The sequence below is a fragment of the Octopus sinensis genome, linkage group LG6 (genome assembly GCF_006345805.1).
Source record: "Octopus sinensis linkage group LG6, ASM634580v1, whole genome shotgun sequence".
Lineage (NCBI taxonomy): Eukaryota > Metazoa > Mollusca > Cephalopoda > Octopoda > Octopodidae > Octopus > Octopus sinensis.
In genome coordinates, this window is record NC_043002.1 from 43,544,948 (window position 1) to 43,572,176 (window position 27,229).

At 36.8% G+C, this 27,229-nt stretch overlaps 1 protein-coding gene across 1 annotated transcript in view; it reads left to right on the top strand.

Moving 5' to 3' along the window:
* Positions 1 to 27,229, top strand: part of LOC115213467 (b(0,+)-type amino acid transporter 1) — a 188,890-nt gene that overhangs the window by 133,080 nt on the left and 28,581 nt on the right. Inside the window, exon 8 of the mRNA XM_029782452.2 lies at positions 10,347 to 10,450. Coding sequence (XP_029638312.1) covers positions 10,347 to 10,450 — 104 coding nt within the window. The remainder of the gene's footprint in view (positions 1 to 10,346; positions 10,451 to 27,229) is intronic.

Here is a 27,229-nt window from a genome sequence, read left to right on the forward strand (position 1 = left end):
TGGTTGAGTAGCAAAAGGGTGTGAGATACAGCATTGATTTAGACATGCACTCCCAACTGCTGAATCCGAGTTCTGGTTTCAATACCCGGTTGAAATTGATATACTTGACACGTGCGTTATATACCATCAAGAAAAAGTATAACCTACATACAATTTCACCTACTTTATTAACAGCAGTGGAGCTTTATGGCCAATTAAAAAAAAAAAATCATTATATATCTTTTGTAACTAGAGTTGAGGGTCGAATGATATGTGTGCGCTTGTTTATCTATCTTTCTGTCTGTCTATCTATCTATCTATCTACGTATTTCTATGTTTGCTTCAAAACCCTAGCGTTTCGGAAATTGTGATTTAGATATTGGGCGAATGATGAGGATTATGATGATGGTGGTGGTGGTGATGGTGATGATGATGATGATGATGAGAATGAATTGGCGTCTTTGCTAATATGACACTGTGAAACAGAATTTTTGGCGTTGGATAGCAACTGTTATTTTCTATTTGCTTATGCCTAGAAAGTACGAGAAATTGTTAATATTTCCTTTAAACTTAGCTTTTCTTACATTTATTCAAACCTCAAAGAATCTCTCTCAACACATGGCTATGATGCTACCTTCTACTCCTGCTCATGATCAGAGATGCACACATTGTCAGCTACTAAGGAACACGCTCAAGTGGGTATGTTCAAGCAACCGACAAACAAATCTGTGATACTGAGCAGAATTTTTGCTATAACGATATTTCTGCTTCAGTAACTCAGCGCTGAATCTATCTGAATGTAATGGAAAATACGTCAGTTACAAAACATTGATGACCACATAACAAAAGCAAAGTGTGAAGGGAATAGTAGTCATTTCTTTTGACTTCTAGAAAGAAGCAAAACTTAGTAACCAAAGACAAAAAACAATGAGAGGTTGTTACACAGTGTAACAAACTTTCTGGCCTTGTGTCAAAACTTGCAACAAATGCTATCATCATGTATGTGCGTATTTACGCAATGTATGCATGTATGAATGCATATATATATATATATATATATATCTTGATAGTTTCATGACTATACCCACTATGATTTCTGTCGACTCCCTCAGTCCCTTTCGTAACAGACACTGCTCCTTGGCCTTAGATTTTGATATACAAAGATTTGATAAACAAGACTATAAATTAAATCTGACCCCCGAAAACAGTGACAAGCTAGATCTGTAACAAATCTTTTTTCCTGATAACTTAGTAGTTTCTAAGCTGAAGGGAAGACAGCATGATCTTTGTCTATCTCCTTACCTTCTTGGAGGTTTTAGGTAAAATTATACTAATGTGCCCATCTGTTTTAATTTAATTTAATTCTATGTATCTATGCAACTGAGGATTGCTCTGCATTTAAATTGATGTAACAGTTGCATTGTTCAATTAAATAGAGTCGCTTTAAACGATCGTACTGCATTACTTCTGGATATCCTGTTGCTTATTTTGATTTTAATCACCTTACTTTGAAACTGTATGGATAATACCACAGTAAATTCTTGTGCCTCAACTTAAGTACCTAATTCATTTGAATTTATATATATATATATATATATATATATATATATAGGGAGAGAGAGAGAGAGAGAAATACATATATATACATATATATATATATATATATATATATATATATATATATGAATACATACGCATACACACACATACATACACATACACATACATACATATACATGTATATACGAACCCTGCATCCTTCTGTTGGCGTTGAGGTGTCGGTCCAAGGCCGATCTCACCGCCAAAACTTGGGGTGCAGAGCCCATTCTCAGCGCCTCAGTTGTCTTGCTTCTGACTAGTGTTTGAAGCTAGTCCTATTTTTATCGGAGGTTCACGGCTCAAATTAGTATGTTTTAAATAGGATTTGATTGGTAGAGGATTGTCACATGACTGGTCTTAGAAATTTTCGTAGGTTCCCCGCTACGTCCGTGTGTTAGTGTCACGTGGCAATATTTGGCGTCGTAAGTTAAGACTGACACGGTTGACTGAACAAGTCCAGACAATGTTCTGAATGTTTTCTGTCAAGTGTTTGTAGAGAATGAACACATGATTAAGTTTATAACCTATTGTACGTTTCCCGCTACGTCCGTGCGTTAGTGTCACGTGACAGTATATTTTGCGCCTAAAAAGAAGGCCGATACCGTTGAGTGAGTATGTTTAGCTATAACCAAAGCACTCCAAATTTAATCTGTCTGGTGGGAGAGTGGAAAGGAGTTGTTTTCATGACGAATTCCAACCACACTTCGTGGTTCAATACCTCGACAGCTCCTTTATAGGATCTAGTGGCTAAAGCATCATCAGGTCGTTCCTCCTGATGAAGACTTTAGCCACATAATCTGTCTGGTAGGAGAGTGGACAGGAGTCGTTTGCATATAGTCCAGTGGCTAAAAGTTTAGGTTTGTTACCTGTGTAGGTTCCTCATGATAAGTGGCAGAATGGGTTTTATGTGTGGATAGTTCTTTGTGTATGTACTCTGTTAAAGTTTGCCTTCGTTCGTACAGATTAAATTTGGAGAAACCGATTAAAGCTTTAAATATTTTAATAAAAAATATTCTAACAGTTCAACTTTTATTTTCCCCATATATATATATATATATATATATAGATAGATAGATAGATAGATAGATAGATAGATAGATAGATAGATAGATAGATAGATAGATAGATAGATAGATAGATAGATAGATAGATATAGATAGATAGATAGATAGATAGATAGATAGATAGATAGATAGATAGATAGATAGATAGATATAGATATATACATATATATATATATGTATATATCTGTGTATATATATATGTATATACAGCTGTGTATTATGCAACAGAATGCGCTAATCCTTGGCAAGATCAAGTGTCATACAAGTGCCTCACATTGCATCATCAATGACTCATTTCAATGATTCTTTCTAGCATGGGTTTGCTTGTATGAAAGAAAGCAGCTACTGATATATATATATATATATATATTATATATATATATATATATAATGCATGTGTAACATGAATATATAAATATATGTGCGTGTATGTATGTATTGTGTGTGTGTGTGAATGTTAATCTGTGATTATTTTCCTGTAATAGTATATTGATTGTCTGTGGAGCTCGTGTGGGAGTGTACGAATAAGTTGAAGAAAATAACCTTAGAATTCTTATTAATATGCATTTGTGCACGCCCTTATACACACACACACATACGTACGTACATACATACATACATACATACATACATACATACATACATACATGTGCGGGTGTGCTGAAAATTTCCTGGCATTGGGTAAAAAAAAAATACAAGAGAATTAGTTTATTACGAATTTATTGAACATATTCCTCTATCCTACTCACACACTTATTGCAGTGGTTCATTAGTTTTTATATATTAGTCTTGTAAAGGACCTCAGAAGGTTGGGCCTGCAGCCAGGCCTTTCACGACACCCTTACAGCAAATAACTTTTCAGCACCCCTCACATATGAATACTACACGCATTTTAATATGAGTAGTAGCCCAGGTGTCTGGAAGATATACTTGTGTTTGTCACACCTGTTTCCACTTGCGCGTCAAATGAATGTGGTGGAGGGAGTACCTGTGCGTATGTGTGAGTGTGTCTATGCGTCGGTGCGCGTGTGTATAAAGCTAAAACGAAAGGGAGAAAGTTTACATTTTTGTATACGTGTCAAAATGATTGTGTTAAATTTTTTGTGTTTAAATTCATAAAATATTAGTTTACTATGTAGGTTATATTATTCCTGTTTTATTTTCTAATTTTCTTATAAAGGAGTGTTATTTTCATGTCATATATATGTTTAAAGGAGCGGCGAGCTGGCAGAAACGTTAGCACGCCGGGCGAAATGCTTGCCGGTATTTCGTCTGCCGTTACGTTCTGAGTTCAAATTCCGCTGAGGTCGACTTTGCCTTCCATCCTTTCGGGGTCGATAAATTAAGTACCAGTTACGCACTTAATCCGTTTGTCTGTCCGTGTTTGTCCTCTCTGTGTTTAGCCCCTTGTGGGTAGTAAAGAAATAGAAATAGGCATTTCGTCTACCTTTACGTTCTAAGTTCAAATTCCACCGAGGTCGACTTTGCCTTTCATCCTTTCGGGGTCGATTAAATATGTACCAGTTACGCACTGGGGTCGATATAATTGGCTTAATCCGTTTGTCTGTCCTTGTTTGTTTCCTCTGTGTTTATACCCTTGTGGTTAGTAAAGAAATAGGTATTTCGTCTGCCGTTACGTTCTGAGTTCAAATTCCGCCGAGGCCGACTTTGCCTTTCATTCTTTCGGGGTCGATTAAATAAGAACCAGTTACACACTAGGGTCAATGTAATCGACTAAATCCCTTTGTCTGTCCTTCTTTGTCCCCTCAATGTTTAACCATCTGTGGGCAATAAAGAAATAAATATATGTTTAAAGCGAGACATTTATATGCAAAGTGTAGTTAGAGCTATTTTTATTGTTTTCTAGTTCACTGTCCACCCAGCTCGATCTAAGATTACAACTGTTGTAGTTTTTTGTTTGTTTTTGTTGATTTTTTTAATACGCTCGCTCGTGAGTTAAAGGCATTTTGGCTTCTATTTCTAGCGACAGCTTGAGTAACCACATTGGCTTTAGCTAGGCATTTTGATAAAGGTACTGAACAACTAACCTAAGTATTTAGCGTATTTTGTTTGTTTCATGTTTATTTTAATTAATCAAAAAATATTTGCAGAACTTTGCAAGTATATATATGTATATATATATATATAATATATATATATATATAATATATATATATATATATATATATTATATATATATATATATATATATATATATTACTTGTTTCAGTCATTTGACTGCGGCCATGCTGGAGCACCGCCTTTAGTCGAGCAAATCGACCCCGGGACTTATTCTTTGTAAGCCCAGTACTTATTCTATCGGTCTCTTTTGCCGAACCGCTAAGTGACGGGGACGTAAACACACCAGCATCGGTTGTCAAGCAATGCTAGGGGAACAAACACAGACACACAAACATATTCACACACACTTATATATATATACATATATACGACAGGCTTCTTTCAGTTTCCGTCTACCAAATCCACTCACAAGGCATTGGTCGGCCCGGGGTTATAGCAGAAGACACTTGCCCAAGATGCCACGCAGTGGGACTGAACCCGGAACCAAACAGCCACTCCTATTATTTTAAAAAAAATTTTTATTTTATCTAGTTTCAGTTCATGAGCTGTGGCCATGCTGGGGCACCGCCATTTGGTGTTGCTACATAATTTTACTTCACGAATGTGTTTTAGGAATTCACATTTGGTTCATGAGATAGTTTGATGCAGCTGCCCTCATCTGCATCTCCTGCCCCGAAGTTGGTTCATCTGGGATACTTGACAGTAAGAGACCCAGCTTTATTTTGCAGACACCTACATCCACCCTATGCGGGTCTCTCAGGTCCTCCGGAAGGATATTGAAGAGCTGTGGATCTCTGAAGCCCAGTCTATTGCAATATCTTGTCCTACATCTTGATGGCAAATTTGGAGTCCTTGGCACTATGGATCTCAGTCATTGGCACTATGGTGCCCAGTTCTAGTATTTGTGTAACTCACAATGCCAAAGTTTGGGATGTCCAGTGAGGAGAGACATTTAGGCCAGTTTTGTTTGAGAATCTCTTTCTCAATTTGTTTCCAGTTTGCCTTATGGAAGTTCAAGCTGGAAAGATTCTGAGAGTTTCTTGTAGGCTGCATGTCCATGATTTCCTTTGGTCCGTACATGGTCAGCTCTACCATGCTGTGATCCGAGAGTAGCGTCGGTGTCACTTTCACATTATGGATGAGATCCATATTATTTGTGAAGCAGAGATCCAGTATGTTACCTGCCCTGATTGGAGTACTATTTGTTCCATGTACAAAGTGTTGATGAGGTTTAGGAGGGATTTCATCTATTCTTTTTGGCGTCAAGTCATTCCTGGGAGAGAAAGGCCCTCGGGCCATCTGACATTGGGCAGAATGAAGTCTCCCATAAGAAGTACACTTACGTGTTGTTCTAATTTGACTATAATTTCTACTATTTTTGTAAGGCAGTCTTCAAACTTGCCTACATGATTCGGAGCATCTGGAGGGCGATATGTAGCACATATAACAACATCGAGTTGTCTTATATGTACAATTAGTGTGCCACATACTGAATTTGAGTGTGACAAAAGGACCTGGGATGTGATGTCTTCACGGATGTACATAGCAACTCTACCATGACTGCTTTCTTTCCTGTCGGTCCGTAATACAAGACACTGTGGTATGTGTATTTCTGCATTTGCTATATCTGGTTTCAGGTGTGTTTCTATAAGTGCTATGCATAAGGCTTGATTGCATGCAACAAGGTCTCTGAAGAAAGGGATTTTTGTCCTGTTACTAAGTGTTACAGTTCTCTGATGTTCAGTAAGAGCACCCATATGATGTGTGTGTTGTTGCCAGAAGTGTCCACCTTGGGTCTATTTGCTGTGGTGGTCTTGTGTATTGGGGATAGTCCCATCTGTGAGATTGATGTAGCAGGGTCTGCTGCTGTACATTCTTCTGTGCCATGCACAAAAAAGAGATTGTTGTCCAGCAGCTGTCCTTTCAACAACATGTTGATAGGTCTGGTTTGTAGCATCCACTACATCTGCATACCTCCGTTTTGGGGCAGGTGGTGCGTAGTCCTTTCCTTTTGACAGGTGGTTTCTGCACTGTTTCATGTTTATGTGGCGGGGCCTTTGGTGTGCAAAACGGCAGCTTGCAACTTCTTCTCCACGCCAGCAGACACCTTTCAAGTAGAATTTGCACATTCGTGCTTGCTGTATCTTTTTATCCTTTTTGTTATATGGGTAGTCAGGTTTGCTTCTTTCTTTGGCTGTTTCATCTTTTGTTTTAGTTTTAGTTTTTCCTTCATTTAGTTGTTCTTTCTTCGCTCTTTCACCTCCATGGTTTTTCGTTTTGATGGTGGTAGGGGTACTTGCACTTGGGTTTACTTTCCGGACAGGGTTCCCGCTTGAATCCTCTTCTTTGTTTTCTTGAGTGTCTACCAAACGGGGGTTACTTCTTTCATCTGCATCCGTGCCTCCATTCTTGTCATCTTTGCTGTATTCGTATATATATACATATATATAAATACATATATGTATATCTATTTGTATGTATATGCATCTATATATGTATATATATATATGTATATATATATATATATATATATACATATATACATATATATATGTATATATACATATATATATATGCGTGTGTGTTCTTTGTGTCTGTGTTTGTCTCGCACCGCTGCTTGAAAGCAGGTGTCGGTATGTCTAAGTCTCCGAAACTTAGCTGTTCGGTTAAGAGACCGATGGAATAAGTACCAGTCTTTAAAGAATAATTACTGGAGTCGATTATTTCGGCTAAAATTTTTCAAGGCGGAACTCTATCGTGGCCGCAGTCTAATGACTGAAACAATTAAAAGATAAAAGGTATTAGTTTGAGTTTTAGTCTTCTATTTATAGTATCCAGAGGATACGAGAGGTTTGAACGATATATTTGGAGCAGTATCTATTGAGATGACGAGAGCTGGAAAAGAAGCGGATGCATCAGGTTGCTGCTATTTTGTTGCTGACGTGCTTATCATTGTTGTTAATGTTTATCCCCAGATCAACGCAGACCAAATCAATTTATCCTCCAAAGCATTACATCCATGAACAGCCTCTCTGTCTAGAAGCATGTCTGGGACACTACTATCCAATGTGTCCAACTCTTATTTAAGATAGTAAGATAGTAAACTGCAGTTTGATGGAAATTTTGCTGCTGTTTGTAAAATCTTAAACAACTATGTAGAGTTTATGGACCTGGATTCAGAATGCATGCATTTCATTTACTTTAGAGGAGCCAAAACCTCTACAATAACATTAACAGAAGACGAAAATGAGAGAAAACGGCTTGACTGTGAACTAGTGTTTTAGTGTGAACTGACTGATCTTTGTCACTCAGCCAAATGAACTTCTTTTGGGTGCAATTTAGTACTTGCGCGCGCGTGTGTAGTAAAAGCACTGACCCATGAATATCAGCAGTATTATAGTGCAAATCTTATAGTGCAAAAAGGCGGGCGAGCTGGCAGAAACGTTAGCATGCCGGGCGAAATGCGTAGCCGTATTTCGTCTGCCGAGGTCCACTTTGCCTTTCATCCTTTCGGGGTCGATTAAATAAGTACCAGTTACGCACTGGGGTCGATGTAATCGATTTAATCCCTTTGTCTGTCCTTGTTTGTCCCCTCTGTGTTTAGCCCCTTGTGGGTAGTAATGAAATATATAGTGCAAATCTTACTTGAGTTTAGGGAAGTATAAATAGTAACCTGTATTGTCCTATTTTCGTACTCTAAAGAAAATAAAATAAAACACTTAACCTTTGTGATTCTATTTTAGCAGTGCTGTGTACGCGAGGTCGCCTTGAGAGATCATTAGAGACTGTGAGGTTTTGAATGTTTAGTGATTTGAGGGTTTCAGATGTGTATTGTACCATGTAGACAGACTGTTAATACGCGTTGCAATACATCTTTATGTTGTGAAATGAGAGCAAGTGGGCATCATCTCACTGATTCTGTTTAATAAGGGTACATCAGATGTGGAATGAGATATTTAGGTTACATGTGGAAGTAATTTGTGTGAAGAATGTTAGCGAAGAATAGCATCTGCAAACGACAGTGTTGTTAACAGTGACAGCAAATAGGTCGCTAACGATTGATAGAAGAGTATGTAGGTCATGAAGCATATAGTAGAGTCCACGCTCACACACTACTATGGGATGGTCTGAGAAGAAGCTTTTATTTTAAGAAGTGAGAGACAAATGGAGGCCATATGTCTGCAGCTTAGTTAGATGCAGCCAAAATTCAGATACAGTTAAATGCTTTACTGAGTTCAAGTGCAAGAAAGCTTTCGCCGATTTTCTCTCTGATAGTTTGTCGATATATAATCATTTTGAGAGCGCATAAAGTGAATGCATATTAGCACAGAATGAATGTATAAGGGACATGTCATTTATAGGTCACAAGATGTGACGAATAATTCTTGAAAAAACAATTAAGTAATCAATTAGTTGATTGATGATAGAACAGAGGTGAATTACAACAGGTTTTCGTGGCAGGTCACCCTTCCACAGTACAATGATATTCGCTTCAACACATGATTCCACATTAGGGTGAAGTTTAAAGAATATAAAAGCTTGCTAAATAATACTAATTAGATTCACTAACAAACTACTTTCCTTAACATGCATAATCTTAACAGTAAGATAGTTCATATCGACAAACGGAATTTCATATACTATAACTCCTTTATACATGTGTACGTTTATGCATAAATATGTGTATGTGGTAGTGTGTAGTTTATATGTGTATCAGCAATATTTACTGAGAGTAAATATCTTAAGTCACATATATAATATGATGAATTGAAGAACTTGAGGCATCTGAGATTATCCAAGTAATTAACAAAGAAAACTCTCACAATGACGAAGGAGTTAAATGCTATAAACAGCGTGATAAATCCAATAAAATCAATTGAATTAAATTTTTAGACAATATAGACAATCTGGAACGGGGGGCGGGATCTGGTCTTTAAAGTCAATGGTGAAATCAACGAAGGTGTTCCACTTTTATTAGATCGCGTCAGTGGACCATATTCGCCAGAGATGCTATAGTGTCATGTCACATAACCAAACTTCTACATAATTTTCAGTTTGATAACTGCCTGAACAATTTTGTAGTTTGCTATTCTGACATTTACTTTGAAAATACGCTCCGTGTATATAATGCGAATGCAAAACAGGTTCCTATATCATTTTAGCTTTCACAGGTCATGATCGTTTCCTCAATCTCATATTTCATATTCATATTCTGTGTTGGGTTGTTTACAGCTCCGTAAATAAGTGATTCGGCAAAAGAGAAAGCTAGACTATAGAATACGTACTAGAATTTAAAAAAAGTATAAGTACTGAAGTTGATTTGATCGACTAAGCCCTTCGAAGCGAAGTCCCAACATGGATGTACTCCCATGACAGGAACAATTAAGAGAAGAGATGAGTGTGCGTGTGCATATGCATATGTATGTGCATTTCTATATTTTTGTATGGATATGCATACGAGCATATATGCGTAAGTTTTTGTGTATGTACATATAGAATATCGAATTCATATGGAAGAATTATCTCTTACAATGCAAGATTGTTATCGATAAATAATAGTTCTTCGCGTATAATTCATTCATTTATTACAGTTTTTCTCTTTTTTTTTTTTGCATCTTGTAGTTTTGGGGCGAAAGCGTCCTCGGAATCATGGCTTGGATAATGCCAATGTTTGTTGTTATGTCATGCTTCGGAGCGGCCAATGGTGTCTTATTCTCAACCGGAAGGTAAGTCAATGTTTTACATTTTATCATTATATTCTATTATTTCTAAGTCGTTAAGGTAGCGAGCTGGCAAAATCGTTAACATATCGAATAAAACACTTATCGGCATTTCGTCCGTCTTTTAAGTTCTAACTTCATATTTTGTCGAAGTCGACTTTGCTTTTCATCCTTTCAGAGTCGATAAAATAAGTACTGAGGTTGATGTAATCAATTAACCCACCCACAGCAAAATTGCTGGTCTTGTACCAAAATTTGAAATCATTGTTCTAAGTAGTTACTGCTGTTATTTAACCCTCATCCGCCATGATTTCATAGATCTATTGTGAAGTACTTTTCATCCATCACTATCTTCTTTATTAAGGGATATTACCTACCACAAAAACATCAAGGTGTCATTTGAGAGAGATATAGTTGTTATATCTACTAGGACGAGCAGTTACAGAGAGGCTTCTTTATTGGCTCTATACCTTTTCTAGTTTAGTTAGAGGGGGTGAAGCAGTGGCCGTTACCCCTCAAGACCGTTTCAAACTGGCGAGATTGATATGATGGTGTTCAAGGACAACATATGCAGTTACGTAAAGTATTTGCAGGGAATATTTGGTAGAAGTGCTGTTATTCCAGAGGATTACTATTCTAATCCAAATACTTGGAACCGAGTGAACCCTGTTAAAGGCTGCCATGGATATTGGGTAGCGATATTAAATCGAGTGATGTTTTATTCAAAAGCTTGCCGCGAAGTAGGCTTTGTTAAAGCAAAAACAGCAAAGGGTCAGACGGTTTGTTAAACTTATTACTGCAAAATTGCAGCAGCAGTTGAAAGAGCTCTGAAAGTTACTCAGGAGGTCTGATGTTGTGATAGTAAACCGGGCGATAAGCATAATGCTTTAATTTTCAGTCAAATTTATTCAGTAAACTTTAATAGTTTTGTTAGGAAGATGGGTCAATGCCTATGACATTCATAGGCAGAACCTGGTATGAGCGACATGATTAATTTTAAGTATTTCAAGCATTTCTCGCAAAACACTTGGGCGTGAATGAACTTTCAGACAGTTAATACTCTGATGCGAAAGGATTGGAAAAAATGGTTTGGATATGATGTGACGAGAAGAGAAGAGGAGGATGTGTAGGGTGGACTTAAATGGATTTGGTCTGCAGAACATTAGTTCAATGGAAATGACGTTGTACACCGTCTCTTATCTCGTCACACCTTGCATACGCCACTGATGAGATACTGTGTCTATATATTAGCATATTAGTAAGACTTTGTCCAACCGTCGAATAGCCTTGCTTTTAATGCAGTTAGATATTTCTGCGTGTAGCAGCAATACCGACCCATCTTGAAACTTGCTAAGAGTTTGTAGCTGATGAAAGCCGACGTATTCTTTGTGACTCCGAGAGATAAGTTATCGTTTGTGATGCAAGATTTTGGTGTGATGTCCTGTATGTGGAAACGTTTGGAAAACCCATTAGAAACTGTGTGCCAGGCCTAACATGAACTGTTTTAATCTACATCTCGAAAAAAATGTCAGCTAGTGAGTGTGCAGTCTTATTAATTACAATAAAAAGGAGTAGACACGATAGTATTCTGCATATGAAGTTAAAGTACAGCAATTTTCTGTCTTCCTGTCTCGTTAAATTTTATTTTCTGTCACTTTATATCTCTCTGTCCGTCACTATGTCACCATATTCACTTATTGCTTTCTCTCATCCCAGCCTTTTCTCTTACCTTTCTTCCTCTCTCTCTCTACATCCATCTTTCTCTGTACACTCACGTCTATGTGTATGCATAGATAGGCACTTGAGTCTGAGGCGGTGTGGGAAGATGAATGGAGGCATAACGTCGCTATCCCTAATGATCACTCCAAACACTATGATGTTGTCTGGATGTTTGATTTTTATCCCTTTCGGTACATGTCCCCCGATTGCACTCTCCTCAGATTGACCTCCAAACACTCTGAAATGCTCGTATTAGAGTTTCCGGCGCGAATGTCAAGTAATACAGCATGCCGTCTCCAAATTTCTGGTAGAGTGAATTGCGTCATGGTGCTGTTTTTGTCACAGACGGTGCTCAACTGTCCCTACTATACTGTGTAGTCGACAAAATCAAAAACAAAAAATGCGCATGCGTGATGTATACACTCACACACACCTGAACACACTTTTAGCTTATTATTACGTGAGATGAACACTGAATATACTTTGGGCCATGGATAGTATCGTTCGATCAACCCTTTTGTTTCCAAGAGGCTGACGTGTATAGTTGAGAGAAGGGCCGTAGTCTTGGTTTGTAATCTTAGTTTATCTTACACATAAATATGCTTATATCAAGATAAGAATACTGAGTATATAAAGGCTTACACATTTACGCGCGACCGTTTGTGTATGTACTTATACATACACATTGATATAAATATATGCACATACGTGCGTGTGTCTGTATTTGTTTCTCTCTCAGTTTCTATCGATCTGTCTGCATGAATGTCCTTCCATCTGTTCTGCCTATCGATGTCTGTATAAGTATGTCACTTTCTCAACAGTTTCACGAACACACATGTTCTTAGATTACTGTTCTATAATATCTAATTTCGTAAAAAATCATTCTTAACAGACTGTAAGCTAGCTATACGCATCTGTTTATCGATCGCATCAGCCCGCGCAGTTGCATGCATTATGTATATGTATATATATATATATAATATATATATATATATATATATATATATATATATATATATATATATATATATATATATATATATATATATATATATATATGTATGTATGTATGTATGTATGTTGTATGTATGTATGTATGTATATGTATGTATGTATGTATGTATGTACAGACACACAGACACATACAAGCAGATCTCACCCTACGTCGTCAATTGATTCCAGGAGACATGACTTAAGTCGAAGTCGAATTAACTTGTCTCTAGGCTAGGCTAGGCCGAATTTACTTGTCTCTAGGCTAAACCGATAATAACCATTCCCAGTTCTGTTCTTTATTTTATGAATGCATTTTCAATAATACATAGTTAATTAAAACCTATTTTAAGCTTACGAACAAATAATATTTATTTTTAATAAAGTCCAGTAAAAAGACAGTAATCTAAATTTACGAATACAATTTGGCAGTGTTTAAAATAAAACCCAGTTTTAAGTTTAAAAAACAAATTTAGTAATTATTATTCTTTAATAGTAAAAAAAACAAAACTACTTTAAATTTACCAATACGTCATACGATTTGGTCGTTTACATCGCGGATGTAGATGGCTGTAGATCGTCAAAATCAACAACTGACTCAGGCTGTTCTTGTTCGATGCACATAAAAAAACCCAGTTGACAGTTCCTTGAACTGTCTTCGTCTTTTCCTCAAGGATTACATTATAAGGAGCAAAAGCTTCGTGACAAGCCCCCGCTCTATAATCTTGGAAAAGCGTTGAGCATTTGGATCCATATCCTCGAACATAAAAAAGACCTTTTTTGATATATGCAAATGCTTGCTGCATTTTCTTAATGGTAAAGTGACGTGGCTCAGGTTCGGATTTGTTATGTGCTAAAATCTTGTCCTTATTATTACAATCGTCGATATAGTTGTCCAACTCACCCCAAATGATCATGCAATTTACTCTTTACTCTTACTCTTTTACTCTTTTACTTGTTTCAGTCATTTGACTGCGGCCATACTGGAGCACCACCTTTAATCGAGCAACTCGACCCCGGGACTTATTCTTTGTAAGCCCAGTACTTATTCTATCGGTCTCTTTTTGCCGAACCGCTAAGTCACGGGGACATAAACACACCAGCATCGGTTGTCAAGCAATGCTAGGGAGACAAACACAGCCACACAAACACACACACATATATATATATATATATATATAATATATATATATATATATACATATATACGACGAACTTCTTTCAGTTTCCGTCCACCAAATCCACTCACAAAGCTTTGGTCGGCCCGAAGCTATAGTAGAAGACACTTGCCCAAGGTGCCACGCAGTGGGACTAAACCCGGAACCATGTAGTTGGTAGGCGGTGCTGGCAGAATCGTTAGCACGCCGGGCGAAATGCGTAGCAGTATTTCGTCTGGCGTTACGTTCTGAGTTCAAATTCCGCCGAAGTCGACTTTGCCTTTCATCCTTTCGGGGTCGATAAATTAAGTGCCAGTTACGCACTGGGGTCGATGTAATCGACTTAATACCTATGTCTGTCCTTGTTTGTCCCCTCTATGTTTAGCCCCTTGTGGGTAATAAAGAAATAGGTTGGTAAACAAGCTACTTACCACACAGCCACTCCTGCTACCATTTTTTCACCTTTTTCATGGCATTTTATCATAGTCAGTTTATCTTCCAGTGTTATAGCATTATGCCTAGCACTTTCCCTATAAATTTTCTTAGGAGCCAGGGGGGCAAAAAATAAAGTCACAAATGAATAAGAATGAGAAAGTAGCCAATAAACAGACGTAAACAAATCTGAATTCAAAACAATCGCGGGAATCACTAGTGACAACGACGCCTAACGGTATATATTGGAACTACAGTATAATATGAGCTCCGAAAGACCGATAAATAGGACAATGCAGCTTATTTCATGATTTCGTTCACTAAGATGCACTACTTTATGGTGTGTATCTTAACATTTATTGTACATGTTTTAGTATGCTTTTATATGTTATATTGTACAGTAACGTGGTTTTTTGTGTTTTTAACGGTTTTCTAGTGATTTTACGATTCCAATACTTGTGGTAGACAGATGTAAAGTTGAGTAAAATGACTTAATTTGATTTTTATTTTTCCATATATTATTTTTGAAAACAGACGTATAATCGAGAACAACTTAAATCGAAACGGCTGAAGCCGAGCTATGCCTGTGTGTGTGTGTGAGTGTGTGTGTCTGTGTGTATGTGTGTGTGTGTGTGTGTGTGTGTGTGTGCGCGTGGTGTGTGTGTGTGTGTGTGTGTGTGTGTGTGCGTGCGTGCGTGTGTGTGTGTGTGTGTGCGTGCGTGTTTGTGTGTGTGTGTGTTTGTGTATGTGTGTGTGTATTCTGGCGTCTTGAATAATCGTTTCCTTCCGCTTATTAATTTTTAAGGCCACTCCCACTTTTACCCCAACCTTCCCCCTCATTAAAAAAAAGTTTGCTAATCTATCTCACGTGAAATTTTATTCTAAACTATGTATATTGATTCAACAGCTGGAGAATCAAATGATAATTTTATTTTACGTTAAAGGCATTATATACATACATACATACATACATACATACATACATACATACATACATACAAATATATATATATATATATAAAAAGCATTACAAGTAATACTATATGTTATAAAATAAATAAGATATATAAACTAAATAACTTATTCTGGTTGAAAAAAAAAGTCAAGGTCGACAGCCTAGAAAGTTTTAAGTAATGATTTTTCATTTAGACACAAGGCCAACAACTTGTGGAGAGGGACAAGTGGATTAAAGTGACCCAGTACATTACTGTTGCTTTATTTATTACTGTTGTTTTATTCATTCCTACGGAGTATCGACCCCGTAGGGATGAAAGGTAAAGCTAACCTCAGCGGGATTGAACTCAGAACGTAGTAGGCCATAACTCTATGCTGCAAGGCACGTTGCTCGATGCTTAGGTACAAGGTCAGCAATTTAAAGGGGAGTGGAAAGGCGATTAAACTGACTCCTGTTACTAGTACAAAACAACTAACTCTGGGGAATTCATTATTATTTTGACTGACACAAATTGTGAATCAGCATGATAAAAAAAAAAATGACAAGAATGGGAAGAAAATTTGAAGCGTTCTGTTTGTTTTCATAACGTATGGATGAAAAAATATTTCTCCTCAGTATATGTAGCCAACGTTCATGCGTGTGAGCCTTCAATATTTTAGGGCATTGATAACCTTCAACTCTTAGATCAATCATTTCGAGACACAACACGCCTGCTTCATGACACAGAAAACAAAGAAATTGCTGCCAGAAGATATGCTTTAAAACGAGCCAGAGTTTATAAAAACTTGAGGCTGGATAACTGCCCCAGTCAGTAACATACGCGTAAGTTAACTGCTCCTCCACACTGTAGTCAACAAAACTTCATTTTCAATTTCTCTATGCTTTCTCTTCCAATAACCGACACAAATTCCACGCCAAGAACTTCAATGACGAACAGTTTATCCTTACAGGATAAGCTTTTTACAGTATAAGGATTTAACAACATCAACACGACTCAAGTAATTTCGCTTTGAACTTTTTTTCATAACATCATGAGAGAAAAGAGTATTTCGTAGTGCGACGTATAAAAATTATTCTATAGAAGAAAAGGAAGTACTTGCTATCGAGGTGAACAAATGCAAAGAGGAGTATGATTCTGAATTAGGGCGAATGAAAGGGAAAACTCATTGGGATGCTAAAAGGAAACGCCATGTCTCAGACACCTCGAAACAGGGATATCTAGCCACAACAGTTCGTTTGTTTTACTTGAATGTGGCCGGTGTCAAAAACTCTGAATGACTATTTGATTCCGCTGTTAAAGTAGCCAAACGCTGCCATGAAAAATATTTGAAACGAATTTGACAGCGCTGAAAAAAAGTCCAAAGAAACGTTTCAGAGTCACTGAAGGAGGTTGTAAAGCAAGAGCACCTGGGTGTGAGAGACGCCTTGTTTGAAGGGTTTGTAGATGTTAGAACATCGATGCATATGAGATTACCACAAGCTCTTTTCCTATTACAGGCTGAGAAATTTTATGAGGAGTGGATTTGCCGACACCCAGATACTCCATCTGAAGAAAAGATTTGTTTTTTCAAAAGGCTGGATGAAAGGTTGGCAAAAAGAGTATGGGGTATCACAGAAATTTCTAAACAAACGCATTTCAATCTCTAAAGAGCAATGTGATGGGTGCATTCAGGATTTTTGAATAACAAATGGAGTGTGCATCGTTATTTCCTTGAAAAATTTGGCGTACATCCTCCCATTATCAATGAAGATCAAATGCTCTTGCACCGGAATGAGAGTAGCGGACAAGCTACATTGTCATTCAGAAATCAAGATACCTTTGTCGAAGAATGACACCATTTGTCAAGGAAACGTATCACAGCATTCACCCAGGTTAGCAATGATACCAAGATCAATCTTTTCCCAGAGCTTGTATTCAACGGAACTGGAAAAAAAACACCACTACTGAATGCCCTGCCTACAATGAAATATCAACGGTCTCCTAAATGTTCTTATAGATCAAACCGATTTAATATATTTTCACATGCAAACTTTGCCTTTTATGTGCTCGATGATTATATGTGCATTTGATGCCGGAGGTTAGAGATGCTCTCTGGAAAAGGGGTTATGTGCTAGTTATCATTGGCGATGGCATCAGTGGATTTGTTCCAGTTAACGACCCGCAGTTGCACAAACAACCGAAAGCAAAATACCGAGTTATAGAGAAAGCAAAGATACTAGAAAAGTTAGTTCAAACACCGAATAAAATAACCATGCCCGATCGATCCAAAATGATGCAGATGCTACAGTCAAGCTTATGCAAATTGCATGATTGATATCGAAGCTGCTTTCAAATCGATGTGGGCCACAAACGCTTTCGGTGGCTCTGAACATTATAAAGGAGTCGGACCGAATCATTCACCTCGTCGGTCCGTCGATGCGAGAGTTTCGTCTAGAGATGATGTCAAAACCTTGTCCAAATACTATTCACAGCTGAATCTGTCTGAAATGAAATGGAAAATAAGTCAGTTTCAAAACATTGAGACCCAGACCACAAAAGCAAAGTTAGAAGGGAATAAAAGTAATTTCCTTTGATTTCTAGATAGACAAAATAAAATTAAAATTTTGTAACATTGTGCAATGAGTTGTCTAATTTCAAAGAGTAAAATCCGTAAAATCGTCAATGCGATTGATGTTCAGTTCGATCTTCTCTTGGCGCAGTAATGATGACGAGGGGGGTAGGTAGTGTATCAGATGGGTTTCATATAGTGACTTCTGAGGATAGCTTTAAATTTTATTGCAAGAGGTTCTCAACCCCATTATAGAGGAATCCTATTAGATTGCTCAAGGAGTAATTGTGTCCTCTTTTCAATATACTGACAAAAACTTGTATTAAGATTATTTCTTCTTATGACTATGGAGGTGATGAACTAGTGAAGGAGTCTTTGTACAGCAACTAGATCTGCTAGAAACAATAGTCAAATCTTCTTAAACACAATACCTACCGTCTTATTAAGAAGGAGAACTCTGGACAATGTGATCCATGATATATAAAATGATCAAAGCTAGAATATCTTTGAAAATAGATTTGCCCGTCGCTAAACAATAACAAGAACTATAAAGCTTATCACCGTGATCACCGTGACCGACCAGGCCATCAGATGTTGTTACACATTGCTGGTCACAATGCTCTTCGCATTGTTTTAGCCTTCAAATGACGCCACCCCGCTGGCTAAGCGAGCAGGCCAATAAAGCTTATATAACACCTATTTGTTTTGAAGGAACAGAAGATGATGTATACAATTATATGTCTAACACAGAGGGGTTCAATATAGTATTGCTTCCCAAAATTACTATTCGTAAAATGCTGTCGCTTGTTTAGAAACTTGGAATAGCGGAAAGACAAAAAAAAAAAGAGGGAGAAGTTTCTTGAACTAATGACTGATGAATACAAAGCGGGCCGAAGTTCTCTGTTGCATTGCCAATATTTTGCAGGTATGGTTCAGTGCTCGTTGTTGATCCAACACTTAGAAGTTAGATATTATTGTAGTGATTATATCAATTACTTCATTAGTGGTGGTGGGGGCACTCCAGTATGGTCCCAACCTTATAACTGGAACCAGTTAAATAAGAGTGTAGTGATGTAAGATCTTCAATATTATATCTATATATTGGTTTCAATTTTTGGCACAAGTCCAGTAGTTTTGAGGGAGAAGTAAGTCGATTACATCGACCTCAGTGTTCAACTGATACTTATCTTATCGATCTCGAAAGGATGAAAAGCAAAGTCGGCATTGGTGATACCTGTATATAAAGCGAAATCATAGCTAGAAACGTTCCTTTCCTTCCTTTTTTACTTTTTTACTTTTTTAATTCATGCGAGCTCCCATTTACTATTCATATATTCATTCATAACTGATTGTTTTTGTTGATTTATGAATTAATAGTCTAGATTGTGTTTTGTAAAGACTATAAAATATATTTGTATTCTACTCGTTCAGCTTCAGATATCGGATTTATATATATAATTTATTGGTAGAAAACACCTGCTCACTGTTTTCAAGCAGTAGCTAACAATAGCAGAACAACGTTATGAAACAGGTCATGTATCCATAATTGTGCATGATTTAAAATGAAACTGAAAAATCATGAATATCATTCTATTTAATCAACTCCGAAACAGAAACGTTCATCAGCTGATTTTGATTTAAGCGTTGCTACTATTAGCAAGAATCAAAGAAGAAATCAGAACGTGTATAATTAAAGATCTAAAGAAACATTTAAAAACACCATGTATAAGTATTGGCATTTATGGAAACAATGGAAAAAGGGCTATTATTTTGGACAGAAGTTAAAGCCAATATCACAATACCCATATGTAAATATATATATGCCTACATATATATGTGTACATGTGTGTGTGTGTGTGCGTGCGTGTGTATGTGCGTGTGTGTGTGCATGTTTATATACGTGTATATAGATATCTATTGTATAAAATCCGTTCCGTCTGTCTGTGTGTTTGTCTTCTAGGATCTTGGGCATCCTCCATCCGATTGCGCTCAAATTTGATATGTAGATACCGACGGTATCAGGGAGTGTATAAGTCTTGAAAAAAATTATAAAAATCGATTCTAGGTGAGAATGCGATCGATAAAGCCGTGGGAACGTGCATTTGTACGCATAAGTACATCAGTCGAAATCCGTCTTTTGCTGGTGTCTCGAATTTAGGTTAAATCAGTGTTTCTCAAAGGGGAGGCCTATGGGACGGTCGGACAAGTTGTTTTGAGAAAATTTTGTTTAAATGTTTGACAACTCAGCAGTCCATTGGACGGCGGTGGGGGGGGGCGTTTTGCTCGTATGTACATAAAAATATATCTGCATAACTTGTTATATTTATGTATGTGTATGTGTGTGCGTGCGTGCGTGCGTGTGTGTAGTGAGAGAAAGAGAGAGAGAGGAGAGAGAGAGAGAGAGAGAGAGAGTGGGAGAGATAAAGATTCACTATAGAGCAAACATTTTTCTTTATTACAGATTTTCCATATTTTTATAAGTTTCTTGCAGTCATTTTGGAAGAACAATGTTTCTACATCCATATTAAACATTTGCAGACCTTCACTGATTTGGCTTTTGTGTTGCTTCTTTTATAGTGGTCGAATTCTTGTAGATTTTTACCACCAAAGGTGTTTTTCTAGCGTTAGACTTATACGTTAGAAGCGATATGTTAATAAGTTATGTAATGGCCAAATTAATGTATGCTTTAGCACCTAAATTTTTATTACCGTTACGCTTCCATTTCAACAGCCACTTGTTAATTTTTAGGTATGTAGATTGTTTGCGTGTATTTTTTGATTATTACTTCGCGATATGAGCGAAGCTTCCACAATTCTATTAGTTTCCTGAGGAATTTTATAGAGTATGCAAGTATTATCTACTCGTATTTTTTCTTTCTAACTTTGTTTTTGGTTTGTAGTAATATCTACTTCTTCTCACCGGGACATTTTTCCACACATTGTATTAATAAATAAATAAATCACAAGATTTTGCATGTGAGTACTTGAAATGTCACGCGTTTCGGTCATGGAGATGGATATGTTAACGTGTTACGCATTCTCTACAAGCCAATCTCGAAGTGCAACTAGCAGGGGTATGTTCCGTTGTGCTTGAGAATATTCTGGCTAATGCATTGCCATGCTACTTTCCCTTACTTCAGTCGTTTAAGCAATCTGAATTATGAAAGCCGGCGATATAATCCCAAAGGTTTCAGTATTCTAAATATTATACAATCTGTTGTACGTTTCCCACACACAAACACACATATACACACACACGCACGCACACTAACTCATAAAAAAAGCACGTATTTATCCCTCTCTCTTCCACTCTCTTTCTCTTTCTAGCTCTCTCTCTCTCTCTCTTTATATATATATATATATATATATATATACACATACATACATACATACATACATATATATATATATATATATATATATATATATATATATATAATATATATATAGTGGTTGTATAGTGGTTGTATACTGTCAACTTAACGTGACAGTCCCGTAAAGGGAATCACACCACCGCTATTTAGCCCTAGGAAGCATCGACGCTTCCTGTCGGCTTTGACACATTTCCAGTGTCCTTATATTTGGAAGGGGAGACAAGCCCCCCCCCCACTAGCTAGTATACAACCACTCTATCGCTCCACCACCGCTCATGTCTCTCTGAGATATTTAGAAATTTAATATTTCTAATTTTGGTGATCAGTGAATAGATTTCACTGAAAAAATATATATTTGCGAAGGCTTGGCAAACATCTGAACTAGCAGGCCTTTTTTTTTTGTTTGTTTTTTTAAGCTAGTCCGGTGAAAACGTTATACTGTTGTAAAAACAGCGTTACACGTTCGGTTCTCTTGGGAAGTCGGAAAAGTCGGTTTGAGTTAAAAGGTTTATTTGTTTTTATTGTTTTTCACTGAAGAATTTAGTCTGTCTGTTTGAGACAGACGAAGGATGTGATAATTTGACCAAAAGAACCGGTTATTTTGAGCAAAAATATATACTAACAAAAAAAAAAGCGCATTTGGACAAATTTGGACATACCACAGTTTAACATAATAGCAACGATATATATATATATATAGACAGATACACATGCATACACACACACACACACACACACACACACACACACACACCACACACACACACACATACGGATATAATCAATATAAAACCAACCCTTTAAACCCTTAAGAAGGCATATTACTGTTTGTAGTTACTGACATTATAATCTGTGAGATCTGTTTAATGATACTACCACCAAAATATAAGGGATTACAACACTGGACCATAACAGACACGAAACGGCAATTACCTTCTTCTGATCACTGCTGACTCTTCTATATTAACAAAAGCGAAATTTTGTCTGTCCGTCTGGGACCCCTGTATCTACATTTTCTCTACATAAACATATTGTACCTCTTTTGAAATCAGGATGATCCTGATTTCGAAAATCTGCCCTTAATTTGGTTCTTAAACATCCAGCATTAGGATCTGATTTAAAAGCATTTGGGTTGCTATTTCTAGCAGGTGACGATTAGATGATTCAAGCTATCTTGGTGGCATTTTTCAAATGACGTCAGAGATCAAGGGGGAGATAAATGACATTTCTTCGTTAATTTTACGTCGAGATAAGAAATTTGGGACAAATTGACCAACAGTTGGAATTCAACTTGGGACTAGAACAATAGAATGATTGTATTACAGAATTAATTCTTATCAGTCCTTATCCTCTGATCAAACATAACCGGATCATATAGTCCTTATAAACGCATCATAGTCATGCTTTCCAGCTCTCTTAAGTTTTGGGCGACAGGCCCAGTTATCCCTCCACGGGAGCAAGCTTAAATGTCCGTACGGACTGCGGCTTTTCTGCTAGTATTTGATATTATGTGGTTTTCCAATGCGTTCCTTTACGTTGCGTGTTCAAATAACACCCGGATCAATTCTGAGATCGATTGAATTGAATGATGTTTGCGTTCACCTTTTTGGCCTTGTGGTTAAGAAACAATGTTTAAAACTAAAGCCCAAATTAGTACACATCACTACCGGAAATCTTTTCAATTTGTAGCTACATCAAGTGCATTAACGAAATTACTGCTTCTTCCGGAATCAGTGCAATCAATTTATTGATGGAATTAAAGTGTACATACGTTTGTGTGTGTGTGTCCGCGTGTATACATAGGTTCTGAATTCAATCACGTGTGTATTAGGGTCTGAATTCAATCACTGCTGGGGTAGTCTTTGTTTTTCATCCTTCCGGAATCGATGAAGGAAACAACATTCAATTAGTGAAGCTGATTTAACTGGTAGTGTCCTCTTCCAAACTCCGTGACCTCTTCGTCGATGACTGAGTTTTTCATATGTTTTGCAACAAAATTTGTCAATTCTACTCCTTTTAAACAGCAGATACCTTCAAATGATAAGACAATAGTGATAAATAACAGCACATTTTTATTGCCGAAGTATAAAAATCACAAGAGGTGTGAGTCATTTCAATTCAACACTGGACTTGACATTTTATATTTAAAAACAGTCTTTATTTTTTATCAAATATCACCGCTTGAAATGATTTACTATCTAAGGAAACAAACAGAGCAATGAAAACTACAGTATCTTCATCAATGGTGTCTTTAGCGACTGGGTTCTCTTTAGGAATGTACACGATTCCACTTTTAATTTTTTTTTTTCAGTAAGGTAGCCAACATACTCGGTACGACAGCGCCAACAAGGAAACCTGTGCGTAATCATTTTACCTACCAGAACGTGTGTGTGTGTGTATCCTTGTGATTCTGTTTGCTTTCCACCGTTTGGCAACCAGTGTTGGTTTGTTTACGTCCTTAAAATTTAGCGGTTCAGCAAAGAACAAACTGGTAAATTATGTACCAGATTTTAAAAGAATAAGTCTGGAGATTGATTAGATCGACTAAACCCTTCCAGGTGGTACCCAAGCATGGCCGAAGACAGTGACTGAAACAAGTATAGTGCACACACACGAGTGTGTGGTATTTTGTGTGTGTGTGTGTGTTATATGTAGCTATGTATGTATGTATGTATGTATGTATGTATGTATGTATGTATGTATGTATGTATGTATGTATGTATGCATGGTGCATGTATGTCCTGGGTATGACTTGAAACCTCATCCAGTTATGGGGCTCTGGTACAGGTGTTCCAAAGTTTTCGGGAGTGTGTAATCACCTCTTAGTTACTATCGTTCCCAAGTCTATTCCGACCCGGAGTAGCAGCACCTGTCAGGGTCCGAGTTATGAGTAAACTAGCATGTAAACCAATGGGAATGAAGAACCACTAGTTCTCGTTAGAACTTCCATTTAGAAGAAAGTAAACTCGTATAAAAAAAAAACCTCAAGTGCAGTTGGTTTCTGGTTGTCTCAGTCTCTGCTGCACCACTGTTTCATAGCTGATTGCAAAGAAAAGATGGTTCAGTGCTGTGCATCATTTTATCCACTTGAAACAAATTCACGCAATGGAACTTCTTGAACTCTCAGGACGTTTGCACGGACTTACGAAGCTTACTGAGGAAGTGGTGTTACTCGGTGACTAGTTGGCTTCCTTCATGTATGTGAATGATCGTGTATTAGTGTGTGCATGTGTATGTATGTATGTATGAATGAATTTCATTGTGTACGTGCATGTATCTTTTTCCCAAGTATATCGATGAAAGAAATGAAAATATCGACGAGAAAACCAAAAGCGAATACTTTGCAAGTAACAAAAAATTACCTTGTGTAGTATTTCTTCTGTCCGATTCGCATTATAAACCCCTACTCACTCTCACCAACATAACTGCAGTGAATGGAAAAGATTGTTTCACTGGAAGCATATAACCAACAACGCTATTTTTCACCAAACGGGATTTAAAACAAACTTATGAATAAATAACAATCCGGATATCGAAATATTTCTCTTTCATCCTGTACAGTATGCTAGAAAAACAAAATCAGGAACATCTGTTTCATAAACTTTACATATAAGCTTGCAATACAAAGACACCTTGGTAAATAAAATATACCGACAGCGTATTTGCATATAACCTCATGGATAGATACTACGTGCTGAAATCTTGTAAATTCTTACCATCAATATTTACAAAATCTATAACAAGCCAACGAAAGGACTACAATGTGCTATCGGTCGACCTTTTAGGAATAATACCCAAATGTCAATCTACCTCAAATCATCTGTATCGTCTTAGAAACTGGGAAGGACGATCAGTCATGGGCGAACTGCTTCCCGTTTTGAGGTACATTGGCATTTAGGTATTCTGAAATGCACACCCAACGAAAAATTACCTTGCATTTTTTTTAGTAGTGCATCCAGCCTTATGGTGAGCCATGTCTCATCTTAAGGCGAACCGCACTACAAAACTTTCTGGCAAAGGTTGCCTATGTCTGATATTGACATAGATATATAAAAAAAAGTGATAGGATGCACACAGCTAGAACACCTTTGGTCATATGCCTGTTTTATTATACTGTCCCGAGACAAAGCAGAAGAACAACAGTAGAATCTGTATCTGATCATATTAATGATAGATTAGCAGAATCGGCAGAGCGTCGTACAAAATATCCTTGAGATATTTAAGTACATCTTTACTACGTTTTGACTTTAAATTTCGGACCCCGTTAGAGTCAATTTTCCCTTTTATTCTTCCGGAATCAACAAAGTGTCAGTTAGGAAATGGGGCAGATTGTAATTGACTACACCCTCGTCCACAATTTTAGGGCCTGTACCTATATTAGAAATCATTGCTTACTCACCTAATAAAAAAGAAAAACAAATGTTTCTGATATACCCTCTTTTTTCACTTCTATGAAATAAAATCCTAAAAACAGGGAGTGAAAAGGGCACTAAACAGAGTTTACCTACCGTAAATCCTCAAGTATAGTCCGCCCTTGAGTATAATACGCAGGGGATTTTTAGGGGGCTGTACCCCTGAAAAACCTAAACCTTGTGTATAATACGCACCCCTTCTCTAACTTGAGTCAAGGAGGTCTATATAACGTCCTTGGTTTGTAAAACTGTATACGGTAACGTCCTTTATTATTATTTTATATATAACATAATGTAAACGTGTAGCTTTTGTGCGCATTTTGTTTGCAGAAAATAAAGAAATAACAGTAATAACGTTTAATAAATGTTGCTTACTGCAAGTTATGGATGATTCTTTTATGACTTCATTGCTTTCAGGCTTCACTTAAGGTATTTTCTCGTCCGACATCACAAAATGCGTCGGACTAAACATTGCCGGACAGCAGAGACGCGGACATTGCTTAGAAAATAATTTTCATTTTTAACCTCGTATATAGTACGCACTAGGGATTTTGACCTTTAAATTTTTGGGAAAAAATGCGGATTATACTCGAGGATTTACGGTATTTCAATTTATTGGGTTTTCTCCTCCCCAACCAAATTTTTATATTACTTCTATTTTCGTTATAAATGAGGTTTCTGTTTATCTTTTTCGCAATGTTTCAGTGGTCTGTTTATTCATGTAACTATATATCCATGATAACACAAGACAAATTAAAAATGGTCTAATCTAATCTAACAAAATTTCTCTCTTTCTCTATCTCCACCCCCTTTCTTTCCATATATACGTATGTGTGCGTATTTGCATATCTGTATATTTGTGTTTGTGTGTTTGTAGGTGCATTTCATTTTATGACGTCAACAATACATACATATATACATTATATGTATATGATATAATATAATATATATAATATATATATGTATACATATATATATATATATATATATATATATATATATATATAATATATATATATATATATATATATATATATATGCATTTGACTATTTATCTATTTATCTATCGTAATTACTAGAAAAAATTCCAGCTGTTAATATATTCCAATACTCCGTCTTTTGCTGTTTTATACTGCATAACATAAAGCTAATGATATTACAGACATTTGCAAAATCTTCATTTTTAAATTTAACAAT